The sequence below is a fragment of the Glycine max genome, chromosome 4 (assembly GCF_000004515.6).
Source record: "Glycine max cultivar Williams 82 chromosome 4, Glycine_max_v4.0, whole genome shotgun sequence".
NCBI lineage: Eukaryota > Viridiplantae > Streptophyta > Magnoliopsida > Fabales > Fabaceae > Glycine > Glycine max.
The window spans coordinates 7,573,341-7,587,946 of record NC_016091.4 but is presented as its reverse complement, the minus strand read 5'-3'; the positions used below and the strand labels follow the sequence as shown (position 1 = coordinate 7,587,946).

The 14,606-nt window shown below is 33.1% G+C and overlaps 2 protein-coding genes across 2 annotated transcripts; one reads left to right on the top strand and one right to left on the bottom strand.

Moving 5' to 3' along the window:
• The first annotated feature begins 1,337 nt into the window (after positions 1-1,337).
• LOC100779027 (tubulin alpha-1 chain) lies at positions 1,338-3,415 on the top strand. The gene is made up of 3 exons (XM_003522683.5): positions 1,338-1,551; positions 1,647-2,252; positions 2,637-3,415. Exons 1-3 carry the CDS (start codon positions 1,459-1,461, stop codon positions 3,294-3,296), a joined length of 1,359 nt encoding a protein of 452 aa, XP_003522731.1. The 5' UTR covers positions 1,338-1,458; the 3' UTR covers positions 3,297-3,415.
• Positions 3,416-5,870: 2,455 nt separating this feature from the next.
• Positions 5,871-9,963, bottom strand: LOC100778495 (xylulose kinase 2). Its single transcript, NM_001371968.1, has 11 exons — positions 9,850-9,963; positions 9,103-9,757; positions 8,871-8,959; positions 8,124-8,188; positions 7,815-7,870; positions 7,464-7,584; positions 7,286-7,360; positions 7,167-7,220; positions 6,985-7,076; positions 6,728-6,902; positions 5,871-6,383 (listed from the first exon to the last, which is right to left on the bottom strand). The coding sequence occupies exons 1-11, from the start codon at positions 9,906-9,908 to the stop codon at positions 6,151-6,153; spliced, it is 1,674 nt and encodes a 557-aa protein (NP_001358897.1). The 5' UTR covers positions 9,909-9,963; the 3' UTR covers positions 5,871-6,150.
• Between the last annotated feature and the right edge of the window lie 4,643 nt (positions 9,964-14,606).

The window sequence follows — 14,606 nt, the reverse complement described above, 5'->3', positions numbered from 1 at the left end:
CAAGTCATGACAATTTTTTGTTTTATGCATTGTTTGAATGGACAATAAACAACATAAACAAAATAGTGTAAAATTTACTATAATGTTTTTTATATTAATTATTAATTATCTAAATACAAATAACACTATTATTATATGTAATAAAATAAATAAATTTTGTGTAATCACCGTAATTAAGATCTTTTACTTCCCTGTAAGATCCAAGGTATTCCTATAAGTTTCAGTCCTTTGGATCAACTATGAGATTAATCCTTAATTTGGGGCTGGGGTTTAGTCACACGTAAAGTTCTTTGTCTCTCCAAGATTGTATTTTGTGAGAATCTGATTCAGGTCCCCCCTACTTTAAAAAAAATTGCAATATAGTCCCCCATTTTTTTATTGAGATTTTTTGTTCCTTGCTTTTTAAAAATTAATGATTTTAGTCCTATAGCCAGTTGGAAACGATGATTGATTGATGTGTGTCTATTTATTAGCCATGTGATAGATGGTTTTTTTAATGATTTAATTATTGATAAACTTAATTTTAAAAAATAATTAAAAAGTATATACAATCAATGTTTGTTCTAACAAAGGTTGGTCCAGTTGTTAAGAATCAAATTCATATATCTCATGAGAACATGGATTCAAACCACGTCATCAATGTGAGAATCTTGTGGATGAACGATTTGTAAATATTTTTATAAATATTCAATGAATCTTAAGGTATGTTTTAACTCAATCGAGTCCATGTGATTCAACACACTTAATTAGTAAAAAAAAATTAATATTTTAAAATTAATCATAAGAACTAAAATCATAAATTTATTTTAAAATAAAAGATTAAATGTCTCAATTAAAAGATGATATTATAAAATTATGAATGTTTTAGAACTAAGAGATAAAATATCTCAATTAATAAATAAAAAGACTTAAATCATAATTTGAAAAAATATGAAGATAAAAATTATATTTTTAACCTTTTTAATTTAATAAAATGAATAAAAATTATTGTATTGTACGTAGAAAAGGAAATGAGTGAAACAAAGGAACAATAATGGCGTTACGAGCCGTATGGATGTTGCGAGAAAGCAAAGCAATGGCACTCTTGGAATTTCTGGGACACGGATGAAAGTGAAATCAAAATTCAAAATGGCGCAACGGATAGTATAGTAGTGAGGGAAAAGCAGGAATCCAGGCTGGGAAAATGGGCCATAAAGGTAACATTCAAAAATCAAAACTAAAATCCCTTTTGTTTCGATCCTAGTTGTCAAACCAGGGTTAACCCAACCCTAGTAAATTTCCAACCCCACATTTCAAATTTAGCCACCCTCATTTCTGCGCATATATAACCCCCAACAACAATGGTGACAGACTCACAATCGAACGGGAAAAGGCGTCTTCATAAACGCCGCCCAAAACTTCTCATACCCTTTTATTCATTCCATTCGTTTCTAGGGTTTTCTTTTCTTTGCCGAGAAAATGAGAGAGTGCATTTCGATCCACATTGGCCAGGCCGGTATCCAGGTTGGAAACGCCTGCTGGGAACTCTATTGCCTTGAACACGGCATTCAGGTATGGTTTCAAATGATTTTATTAGGTTTCAGTTTGGGCTTCGGCCTGGGCTTGGGCTTGGGTTTTAATGTTCTTTTTTTTTTTTTTGTGTTCAGCCCGATGGACAGATGCCGAGTGACAAGACCGTTGGCGGAGGAGACGACGCCTTCAACACATTTTTCAGCGAGACCGGCGCCGGAAAGCACGTGCCCCGCGCCGTCTTCGTGGATCTTGAACCCACCGTGATCGACGAAGTCCGAACCGGTGCGTACCGGCAGCTCTTCCACCCGGAGCAGCTGATCAGCGGCAAGGAAGACGCCGCCAACAACTTCGCGCGTGGCCACTACACCATCGGGAAGGAGATCGTCGATCTCTGCCTCGACAGGATCCGAAAGCTCGCCGACAACTGCACCGGTCTCCAGGGTTTCCTCGTCTTCAACGCCGTCGGTGGCGGCACCGGTTCTGGCTTGGGCTCGCTTCTCTTGGAGCGTCTCTCCGTTGACTATGGAAAAAAGTCAAAGCTCGGTTTCACCGTTTATCCATCCCCTCAGGTTTCGACCTCGGTCGTGGAACCCTACAACAGCGTCCTTTCAACGCATTCTCTCCTCGAACACACCGATGTTGCTGTGCTTCTCGACAACGAGGCAATCTACGACATTTGCAGGAGATCTCTTGACATCGAACGCCCTACCTACACCAACCTGAACCGTCTCGTTTCCCAGGTATACAGTCAAACCTTTTTCATAACCGAATTTTCAGTCGTTAATTTTAACCGTTACTTAAACATAGAAATGGTTAGGTTTAAATGCGTGATTGAAATCTGATTTTAATAAGATTTTAATGTGAAGATTTTGGGTTACACACTTTATGAATGTGTGTGTATTCGACTTAAAAATTCAAATTCGAATGAATCTGGATTTCATGTAATGTATTTCTCCATGCATTCCCATAGTTTGTAATTCGGGTGGCTTACTACTAATATCGATAAATCTAAATAAAACACATTAAAATCTGATTGTTACGATGAACTGAATCTTAATCTGTTTGGAATTGGAATTTCATTTGGTGTTTGATTTTGTCTAATTTAAAATTTAAAATTTTTGTAGGTGATATCATCCCTCACTGCCTCTTTGAGGTTTGATGGAGCACTGAATGTTGATGTGACTGAGTTTCAAACCAACTTGGTTCCTTACCCAAGGATCCATTTCATGCTTTCCTCGTATGCCCCTGTTATCTCTGCCGAGAAAGCATACCATGAGCAGCTTTCCGTTGCTGAGATCACCAACAGTGCCTTCGAGCCATCCTCCATGATGGCAAAGTGTGACCCTCGCCACGGCAAGTACATGGCGTGTTGTTTGATGTACCGGGGCGATGTCGTGCCCAAGGATGTGAATGCTGCTGTGGCCACCATCAAGACCAAGAGAACCATCCAGTTTGTGGATTGGTGCCCCACTGGGTTCAAGTGTGGTATAAACTATCAGCCTCCTACTGTTGTTCCTGGAGGTGACCTTGCCAAGGTGCAGAGGGCTGTGTGCATGATTTCGAACTCCACTAGTGTGGCTGAAGTGTTCTCCAGGATTGATCATAAGTTTGACCTCATGTATGCGAAGAGGGCCTTCGTGCACTGGTATGTGGGTGAAGGTATGGAAGAGGGTGAGTTCTCAGAGGCTCGTGAGGACCTTGCTGCTCTTGAGAAGGATTATGAGGAGGTTGGTGCCGAGTCTGGTGATGGAGATGATGATGGTGAAGGAGATGATGATTATTAGAGTGTCTGAAATATCGTGTGTTTGATGTCTACTTTTTCGTCTTCTGTCGGACATGTGTGGTTTTTGAATGATGATTGTTATCAAATATATGTGCTATGTATAGCACAGAAGTTTCTATATATCTGTTCCCTTCTATTACCAATATTTTCGGTCTTGTCTCTTCGGTGTTTTGGTGATGCATCGTTTAATTAATTGTTGCTAATGTTTGAGAAAATGGGGGTCTGCTCGTGCCATCTTTGTGAAGAATTAGTGGCAAAACTCATTTTATTTGGGTTCTCAATTCTGAAGACAGACGGTAGAAAGAAATGCCATTTGGAGGGTCTTCTATCGTTATGTTTAATTTATAATGTTGTAAACTAAACTTCGAACATGAATTATCAAAAGGAACACAAAACTATACTACATTGAAACTAAAAATTACTTTTCACCAATTCAACATCTGGACTTTCCAACAAATAGTTAAAACCACTTAGGCTTTTTTAAACAAATGTAGGTTTATATATTTTTACAGAGATCCATGTGTGTATTATTATTTAACCAATTATAGGTTTAATATCAAATTAGATCCATGTTCGTTAAAATTTATTATTTTTATTTTGTAGGACATATGTTAATATATTTTTTTAACCTGTTTATTTTATAATTTTCTTGTTGGCTTGTCATTTAATGTAGATGTAATTGTATCAACAACAGTTTAATTCTGATTGGACTACTGAACCTGTGAATGAACTTTATTAATTTAATAACCGGTATGAACTTTATTAATTTAATAACCGGTATGAACTTTATTAATTTAATAATTGCCTGAAACGTGTGTCTAAAGAAATCTTAAAATATACAAAAATACACTATCCCTTCCTTTTACTTGGCCTTTCATATATGCGCCCAGCCTATAGCTAAATAAAACCAGATATAATAAAATAATAAAATAGTAAAAGTTATACACAATAAATATATACTATTTTATCTTTTCCTTTGTTTTTCCCTATTCAGGGGACAGAAGAAACAGACATAAAAAAACAAAAAGGTGAACACGTGTTTTAACTTCTAATGTAAGTTCTCAACGGATGAAAAAATATGTTGTTGGACGAAGCACTTATTGTCAGGACCGAAAGTAATAATCGATAAACAATAATACAAATTTATATTTTCAAGAATTTTTAAAGTCACACGCGCGCATATATATATATATATATATATATATATATATATATATATATATATATATATGGCGAAAGACTTGTAAAATTTTTGTTTAAGTTATAAATTCATGTGAAGTTTAAAGTTCAAACTTAAAGTCATATATATCAAATTTAAAGTTTATGTGAAGTTATAAGTTCAAATTTCATAATTAGCATTTTACTCTAAAAAAAATCCAATTAGTTTGGCAAAGGAATCTTACATTCAACACATTCCAGGCAGTTGACGCTGGCCATGTTATTATCATTTTGACTAGGTGTATTTTGTCGGGTAGTTAGCATGCACAGACTTAAAATTAAATTTATTCAATCATTGATAATATGGGCCAAAGTTCAGAACATTACGTACGTAAAAATGACTAAACATTACTAATTGGTCATCATTATTAAAAAAAACTGAAATATATCTTTTTCTCTACAAAATGCTCAAAATTCATTTTTAATTCTTATAATTTTTTTTCTATTTTTTCGTCTTTGTAAAATTATATTATATTATATTTTGTTTGAAACTAAATTTGAACAAATCCAAACTTATATTATATATTTTAAATTTTAATTTTAAGATATGATTTCTGGAAATTAAAAATCATTCAAATTACAGATTTTTTTTTAAAAAAAAATGAAAAGCACAATTTGTGGCAATTAAAAGCTGCCACAAATTGGGTGGAAAAAAAATAATTACCTCACCAGCCAAACAACCCCTTCTCACCAAACCCAGATCCTCAAATCAAAACAATCCATATCAAGTTTTTGATCAAACCCAACCACCCCCATCACCAAACGCCAAACATCCAACCTTGGCACCATTGCCATTTCCATAAATCTAATCTCATGCAAAAAAAAAAGTACACTAAAGTTTCAAGCAAAGCCAAAAGATGGGCACAAAATAACAAAGGACCCTATTCATTCCAAACACAATAATACCCTTGAACAGAACAACACAAATAAATCTTCCCAGGTTCAACATTTCCGCGAGAAGGCATTCCCTTAAGCTGATCCAACGCCTCAATTGTCTTTCTTACCTCTAATTCCCAAACACAGATTTTGTTTCATCTCTCCAAATCTCACACCCTTCTCGCCACCTGCCTCCACGACGCGTTCTCGTGCATCAGTGCCCGTCGATCTTAAACTACGGCGAACGAATGGAAGCCCTAATATCCTTCCTCCGGCCAGATCTGAATGACGAGGGCGTGGGCAAGGGGTGTGGCCATTCAGGGGAAGGTGGAGGGAAGAAAGGAAGAACAGAGAGAAGGAGTAGAATTTTAACACCTGTTGGCGTCTAATTGGTTAATAAACCAGCTTAGGTGCACATTCATCATAGATGTATGCTCGGATTTATCTAAACTTAGTTTGAAGCCAAAAAATAACACTATAATTTTCCGACAACCAAAAACGAATAGAATTTTTTAGAGGACTAAAAATGAACTTTGAATATTTTGCTGGAATAAAAACACATATTTTAGTCTTAAAAAAAGATTGGATTTTAGGAGGGCATGTGTCATTGATCCGTCCCTTCTGGCAGCAATATTAGTAAAAAAAAATTTCTAACTCAAACTTGAAAGTAATGCTTAATCTTCTCTGATTCACTTTATTTTATTCACATTTCACAGCCAACTCAATGTAAGAATTCAGAGAGAAACAGCAGGTTAGATGTTTCAAAAGCGTCCAAGCTTTTGAACGAGCCGATTCTCTATTTCAATTCTCTTTTTCATGAGGGTGGCATACTTGGAAACCAATTCATGATCTCCAGCACTCACTGAAAGTTTGCAGCTCAGGGACGTTTTCTCCAATTTGTCCACGTACATATCAGATATCGGTAAAAACCCGCCCTTCTTGTTGCAGAGCCAGCCATGAGCAGCTCTCAATGCAGCTCCAAGTGAAGCTGAATCTGTCACCAAATTGAAGAATTTTTTTTTACTTAATTAGTTTAGTTTATCACTTAAAAACAAGGAGAAGAACAAAATCACAATTTTACAAATAAAAAAAGTATTTGCAATAGAAATATTGATATACATGACGTTTAGAAAAAAGAAAAACTCTGCGTGACATGTAGTGTAAACTTAAAACTGAACAACTTAGATCAAATCTTGTTTAAAGAGAAGCGCACACTTTTTGTTCATATTTCATTATAGGAATATTTGAAAGGAATAGGAAAGAATTCGGAGGTATCTAAACATTACAAAGTGACATGAGTATAAGTGGGTAGAGCTGAGGTTGACAACTTTTGCCTACCAGGTCTTTGAACTGTATAGACATCACAGCCAAAAATTGAAGCTATTGCACTAAGGATGCAATGATTCGCTGATGCTCCACCAGTAGCTATAATTCTCTTTGGGGGAGAAGGCATTCCAAATCTTTCAGCATGAGCCCGCATTGAGAGAAATTGACCCTCAATTAATGCCCGGACCTGTAATTTAGCTTATTGATCAATAAAAATGTTTTTATTTAGGATTTCAACTACCTCAAGGAATTACCACTTGATTCCTAACCTCAGATGGAGGATCAAACTCCTCCATTTCCTGTTCCTTCAGTCCATCTGGTGTGTCTGAGAAATTTTCTATGATATAGCGGTGGAAACCAACTGAAACAAAAAAATTAGTCAGTAACTTCTTGAGGCAAAGTCACCTTATTGTCAGTAAGTACTTTATTAGAGCAAAAATTAAACAGCCACCTGGAAGAGGAGGTAGAATTTCATGCTCCTTGTAGTAGAAACCTAACTTTCCACCTATTAATGAAAAACACTGTGAGAAAGGAGAGTGGATAACATAGGAAGAGTTTGTGATACCCTACCATTTAAAGGCTGTGTTTGCTGCAAAAATTTATTGAAAACATCCCAAGATTTGTTTGCATAACAGTTGCGCACATCTGGCATTTGAAATAGAGCCCAGAGTTAGAAACTACAAAAACCATTTATATCGGTTTATAAGCAAACGATATAAGTTCGAACAAAGAGTCACAACAACAGTACCTTCTCGGGTAAGGGATCCATTTTTGTATACCAGCATTACCATGTAACCTTCTGCATCAACTGGATTGGGGAAGACATGTCCCTCTAATCCTGGATTAGGATCTTTAGTGATCATAAATACCTGAGATAAGCCAGAATGAAATTACAACTAAAAGCAAAGGTGTTAATAAACAATTTCTTAAAAATATAGCTTCAATACTAGAATAGAGAGCATAAAATGGGATTTAATTATAGAATAGTTACTATTCTTTCATTGGTAATACATGCAGGCATGCAGCTGCTGTCATTCCCAAGGTAACACTATGAAATTTGGAAAGACCAACAAACTTAACACTATGTATCTTAACCTACAGTATCACTAGTGCCAAGGCTGATGGCGAGATCTCCTGGAATATTTAGGGTCAAACCTGCAGATCCAAAATGGTTAATTTTTTAGATGAGCAGGGAAAATATAGACAATATGAAAATTTGTTGGATAAAGATGGTACTCAGCAACTAACACCATAGGAATGGAGTTTTGGATTTTCCTGTTTTCCCAGGAGGGAGGGGGTTGATTTCATCATTCAAACTATGACAAAAGTATATATTTAAATTGCACTAGAAAGAATATACAAAATCTGAGGTAAATGATAGAATATGTTAATGAAGAAATTATGGCACCTGCCACACTATTCGGATTGTCTCCTGACCATTGAACAACTAAGCAATCCTTGTTAAAGTTATACCTAACAAAATAAATAAACATTAGCCATCAATCTAATTATCTAAGTACTTTTGGCGCAACTCATGCAAAAAATAAGTAGATAAAAAATAACCATAACAGTTTTATATTGTAACTTAAATAAAGATTTCACTATACATTCAATATGTCATAACTCACAAGACAACATGAGACCATTTTGGCCAGCAAAGGGTTGAGGAGAGATTTTATATCCTTATAACACAATATTTGTTGACACGTATTGCATATAGATAGCATATAGATAGCTTCAGAGGTCTGACCAAAAAAAAAAAAAATGAAACAGAAAATACGGATTATACAGAATTATATTTTATAAGAAATTATATCTAAGCCATGACATGTGGGAGATAATTGGAGTAGGAAGGCAATTATGTGGGTGGTGAATATCAAATTGACAAAGTATCAATAATTATTTCAAATTTCAAAATAGGCATATTCTCATTGTACAAACAAACATCAACTCCAGCATATATTATTTGGCTCTCTAGGTCCTATGTTGTATGTTACCCAAGTGTTGACTTGATTTTGTTGGGAATCTAGTTGGTGAAATATAAAATTCATTGGAAATTGATAGCATTGCATATAGTACATTAGCTTATAACAATCAATCTTAATTTTTCTCATATTCCAAAAGAGAAATAAGTGGGGAAAAATGTCCAATAAACCTCTCTACAAAATATGGAGCAATATTTCCAGCAACAGCATAGGCAGGGGCTAACTCTCCAAGTTTTGACTCCAAACCAGGGGCAGTTGCCTGCAACCACCATTAGAATCCACATACATTGGTTAAACAAGAACTTCAAAATAATTAGTCAGTAAACCCCAGCCACACTTAGAGACTCATCAAAAACCAATTCAACAAGAGTTAAGGTTAAAGTTAATTATAGCAATATAAACCTCAAGTGCTACTTTAGACCAGGCCTTTTCCTTTAAATCCATTAAATTCATGCCTCCACCATCAGAATGATCAATGGAAGCATAAGCGCCAACGCAAAGAGACGCCATGAAGGAGCTAACAAGCGATATCCTTTCAGTGCCGTCATAAATTTCTGGCTGAGTATCAAATATCTTCTTGATCTGGGGACCAGTAAACCTCTCATATGCACGTGATCCCGTGACACGAGCCAACTCCAAGGCTCCCCCAAAAGCCTTCTCTATAGCCCTACACTCAGCAGTGGTGCTACTGTCCATCCAAATTGGGGATTCCTTAATGGAAAAAGCATTTTCAAGCTGATCCAACAATGGCTTCTTAGGATCCAATGATGACAATATCTGAGAACTGCCACTCTTCCAATACACACTACCATGCTGTTGGCCACTGCCAGAAACAGCAGCAACCTTGGCAAAATCAAAATTTGATTTTGAAAGCTTTTGAAGAATTAGGTCAAGAGCTTCCACCCACATCAAAGTGGGTGAAACGATTCTGCCATTGCCAGAAGGGTCTCTGTGCACCCCATCTTTGGTTTTGTAATGGGGCAAGTCGGAATCGAAATGAACAAGCTCTGAGGCTACGATGTTGAGGTTGGAGTCCAACACAGTGGCCTTTAACGACCTTCAAAACAATAAAAATTGAAACTTTAATTTCAGATTTTACATGAAATTGAAAATGAAAAATTGTGATGCAATTGTGGGAATTGGACTTACTGGGTGGAACTGTCGAATCCGAGAAAGTAAGAATCCTGAGGAAGAGATAATTCGGCCATTAGAGATTTTCACAACACTCAGTGCAGTGCTGAATTTCGAAATGGCCGCGTTGTGATTTATTTATTTATAAACGAGTTTTACAAGCGCTGATTTTGGATTCGATGATAACAGATTTGGATAAACATGAAACAGTATCATCCCATAAGTTGAACGATAAAATCTGTCTCACTGTTTTATCTGGTAAATACTAAATAGTACTTATGTTGGAAAAAATTGTTTAATTTGATATTTACTAATTTTCTAAATAATTTTTACAAATTATGAATGTGAAATATTTCAGGAGGTCAAATCTTTCTGTTTCATGGGATAAACACTTCTTATTATTGACTGAATTTACTAAAAATAAAATAAAATTGTAGGTCATATTTTTATTTTATTCTTAAGAGTTTCATTCATTATTACTTAACAACTTTTAATAAATTTTACTCCCTCAATCCCTGATTTTAGGTCTTTCTCAACTAATTTAATCTGTACAAAAAATAATTAATTTAGTTAATCATATTAAATTTATCAATTATTTATATAATCATTTTAAAATTATTTTTTTCTCATCTCTCTATTCAATTAAGTGTTTCTCTAATGTTTGAAGAGAAAATAATTAAATAATAATATATAGAAAAAAATATTTAATACATTTAAAAATTTAAAAAATTCTTATAGAAACAAACAAATTTCTTAAAAAGAACTTATAACTAGAGAAAAATATATTAAAATAAATATGATATTAGCACTTCTCATATTTTGATATTATTTAAATTAACATTTTTAAGTATTAATTTGGGTCATTAATGATTTTATTAGGAATTAAATGGTATGATTTTATCTTTTCAGGATAATTTATCTAAAAATACGACATGTTTATAGCCTTGAAAGATTATTTGCCAACTTTTTTTCAATCAAAAACTAAATTGGATTAAGTGATTTTGTACAGAATCATAATTGTGTTTTAATCAATTAATTATCTCAAAATACACCATATATAAATATTATACCATTATTTTTATCTTTCATTTTTAAATAAATAAAATAAAATATAAACTCGTGTATTACATAGGTTTCTTAAAATTGTAAAAGATTTCTCATAAGAAAATTATTTATTATTATTTTTTATATAATGAAAAAGTAAATATGTTGACTAAAATAATAACTTTCTTTTATAGCAAAAAAAATTCTAAAAAAATTTACCTTAAGTCTCATCCATTATTTTTGGCCGATCCTAATTTAAAATTAGTTAGATGAAAGAAGTTTTATAAAAATGAAGTATATAAATTCTTTTTTAGTTCTAGTATATAAGTTAATTTTAAGAGCAAATTAAACCAACACTTTCTGAAATTTTTACTAATTAAGAGCAAATTTTTACTAATTAGTTTAAAACAAATTTCTTTGGCACCCCCTATGCAAAGGTGTTAAGTTATTGTTTATTTTTAAAATTAATTTACAACAAATGTTATGCATTTTTATTATTATTAAAACCCAAAACTGCCCTTAGTTAAATTATCCAAACTGAAGTCCAATCCCATCATTTGCCAATGGTTGAGCCTGGGTTCCTCTCTAAAGCTTCATGCGTGATTGCGTGTTCGCTGCTCGTTTCCACCATCATCGACACCACCTGCAGCCACCTCGCTGCCCACTACACCGCCGCCATCGACTGTCGTCGAGGCGCTGTTCAAGAACATTGATGGGTCGATGTGTTGGGGTGCGAGAACCCAGATTGGGTTTTGTGGGGTTCTTTTTCATAGCTGGAGTAAAAGCTGAACCCGTGAGGAATGGTTTTGGTTGGAAGGAGTTTTATTTATCTTATTAAGTTGTGGGGGAATAGGATCAATGTGTATTCTAACATTTGCGCAAACAGAAGATGGACGTTAAGGGAACTGAAGAGGTTTTGATTCATTGGATTCTGCATCGGTTCAACCATAGGAATTTACAGTGTACGAACTATTGGGTTGAAAAGAAGTTTTTGTCAACAATAGGAATTGGAAGACATTGAGAGATCTCGAAGACGGGTTTGTTTTTATTTGTATTGCGCTAAAGGTATTGTGCCATATTAGTTGGAACAATCCTTTGCTCAAATTACCTAAGTACAACGTATTAAGTCATTACTGCTGGTGTAATACATGTCTATATAAATCCTCGTTTCCCTTCTATCCAGATACACTTTCTGGTCTATTTTCGCATCTCTCCAATTTTCTTTCTCTCTGTATTACAGCTTTGTTGATATTGTATTTTCGCATCTCTCCAATTTTTTTTTCTCTTTGCATTACAACTTTGTTGATATTTCTTCTGTGAGGTGAAAATCAGTAATATATTTATTAATTTGTATTATTTTTTTATGTTATTATTGTTAATGAAAATTATTGATGACATTATTGATGTTGGGACACATGTTGTTTTTGCATCCACAACACATCATTGTCATGTGATTCACATACCACATCAAAAGTTGATGAGGAGGATGATGAACATGCCATATCAAATACACTACATATTACAAACATAATTAAATTTATTTAAAACCTTATTAATAACAACAAATATCACAAACAATTTAAAAATTTCATTTACAATCTCACATATAATAATTAAGTTACATAACAGCTTAAAAAAATTACAATATCATATATTACAAAAAATTGTAAAAAACTAATATTCCAAATAAATTTCTAAACCAAAAAGGTTAATAAAATCGTTTGGTTACAAACTACACTTATTTATAATTTTTTTCTATTAATTTTTCCATTATCATAACATGTATCAAATGTCATCTTTATATATAAATCAAAATAGTCATGTTAAACGAGAATAAGGACTTTTTTACAAGAGTGTTTTTACATTTCTTTTTTATAAAAACAAAAGTATTTTTTAGATTTTTTTTAACTTTTTATCTCTTTTGATCTATTTTTTATCTTTATTTCTAAATTGAATTTCAATAGTTTTTTTAAATATCAATAATTATAAATAACCTTATCTTAATATAAATTATTTATCATAAATTTAAAATATAATTTACAAGTTTAAAATATTTATTTATTATGAAATTTAATAATAATATAATTTATATATTAAAAAATATTTATTTATTATAAATTTTAATTATATAAAATAAATAATTATTTTATATATTGGACAAACTAAAACATTAATTATCTATCTCTAAATAACTAGCATTTGATGTCAATTAATTCTCCGTCCATATATAATAATGCATCCGTGTGAAGACTCATTTTCCTTTGTATCTATAACAATATATAATGAGAATAATTTTATTTGGTCTCCACACTTTGCCACAATTATTTTACACCATTAATTATTTTTTTTTTACCCATTAATTATTCTAAACACTATCCACTACTCCCTTTTTATCACTTTTTTTCTTCTCATTTTCTATTTATCTTTCTCTTTTATTGTATTTTATTTTATAAAAAATGCAGAGATACAAACGTAATTTTCCCTAGGCTCTCTAGAAGTGAAATAAAATTAAAAATAAAGTAAAAATGTGTTATGGGGAATCATGCATGTCATAAGGTAAAATTATATTTAACTTTTAATTTTATAACGTTAGTATTATATCTAACAATAAAAAAACAAATTGAAAAAATTGAGGGGGGCTAACGTGCCCCTGAACATGCCATACTCATTAAATATTTTAAATATACACATAATATCACATATTTTAATATATGTAAGTGTCATTAGTAATAATAAAAAATATGAAATAAAATTATTATGAGAGACAAAACAAACTACAAGAGAGAGAGAGAGAGCAAGTTGGGATGGAAGGGAGCAAAAAATACTTACCGGGAAGAAGGAAGCTGCTGGAAGAGGGGGGGTGTTTGCTGCAAGTGAGGGAAGTGAGGGGGAAGGAGTAAGGAGTATTGCACCAGAAGGGTTGGCGCAACACCCTCACGTGCGTACTTGCACCACCGTTCCCTGTACAGCACCTGCGCCCTACCCTGTACCTATGCTGATGACCAAAAGTGGTTGTGCCACTGCAGCTGTAACAACCCATTGCGCAAAGCTTTTGGCACAACAACTGAATACCACATGTCAGCTCCTCGTTGAATTGCGCCCCTGTCTTTGGCGCAATGCAAATAAATATAGACCCTCTTGGTAAATAGTTTCAAAACAGTCCCTTTTTGGTAAATAGTTTGGAAAAGGACCCCAAACTGATGCTTTTGCTTCTCGATGAGTCATGCGGATGCATAATCGTAACAAGGCTTCAGGCTTTTAGGATTTTTTTTATATATACATGGATAAATACATCCATCACCGTTAATAAAATAGTCATGACATAGAGGAATAAATTTGTCACTAAAATGATTGCGTGCATGTTCAAAATAAGGGCATATTTGTCATAATATTTTTTTTTTACTTTTTGTCTTCTCACCCGCTGACAAATGCGTCCCTAAAATATGGAAATGCAAAATTTAGTCCCAGAAAGTATTAAAAGTGCACAAATATTTATAATAGATTATGAATAATTATTATTATTATTATTATTTACTACTCCTATTTGTTTAGTACTTATGTAATATATTTTTAAAATTGCCTTTTAATGTATATATTTTTATTATTTTTAATTTCTTTGTCAAACTTTAATCTTTATTGTTAAAAAAACATTATCTTATATCTTATAATTTTATCAAATTTCTACTAAATTTCTCACTTTTAATCTTTAAAATTATTTCATATCTCATAAA

Excerpts from the sequence above, each read along its gene's own strand:
- LOC100779027 (XM_003522683.5), top strand. The coding sequence starts at position 1,459 with ATGAGAGAGTGCATTTCGATCCACATTGGCCAGGCCGGTATCCAGGTT. Across the intron at positions 1,552-1,646 it reads GCCTTGAACACGGCATTCAG|CCCGATGGACAGATGCCGAG; the intron begins GTATGGTTTCAA and ends TTTTGTGTTCAG. Across the intron at positions 2,253-2,636 it reads TGAACCGTCTCGTTTCCCAG|GTGATATCATCCCTCACTGC; the intron begins GTATACAGTCAA and ends AAATTTTTGTAG.
- LOC100778495 (NM_001371968.1), bottom strand. The coding sequence starts at position 9,908 with ATGGCCGAATTATCTCTTCCTCAGGATTCTTACTTTCTCGGATTCGAC. Across the intron at positions 9,758-9,849 it reads GGATTCGACAGTTCCACCCA|GTCGTTAAAGGCCACTGTGT; the intron begins GTAAGTCCAATT and ends ATTGTTTTGAAG. Across the intron at positions 8,189-8,870 it reads GCTCCATATTTTGTAGAGAG|GTATAACTTTAACAAGGATT; the intron begins GTTTATTGGACA and ends TTATTTTGTTAG.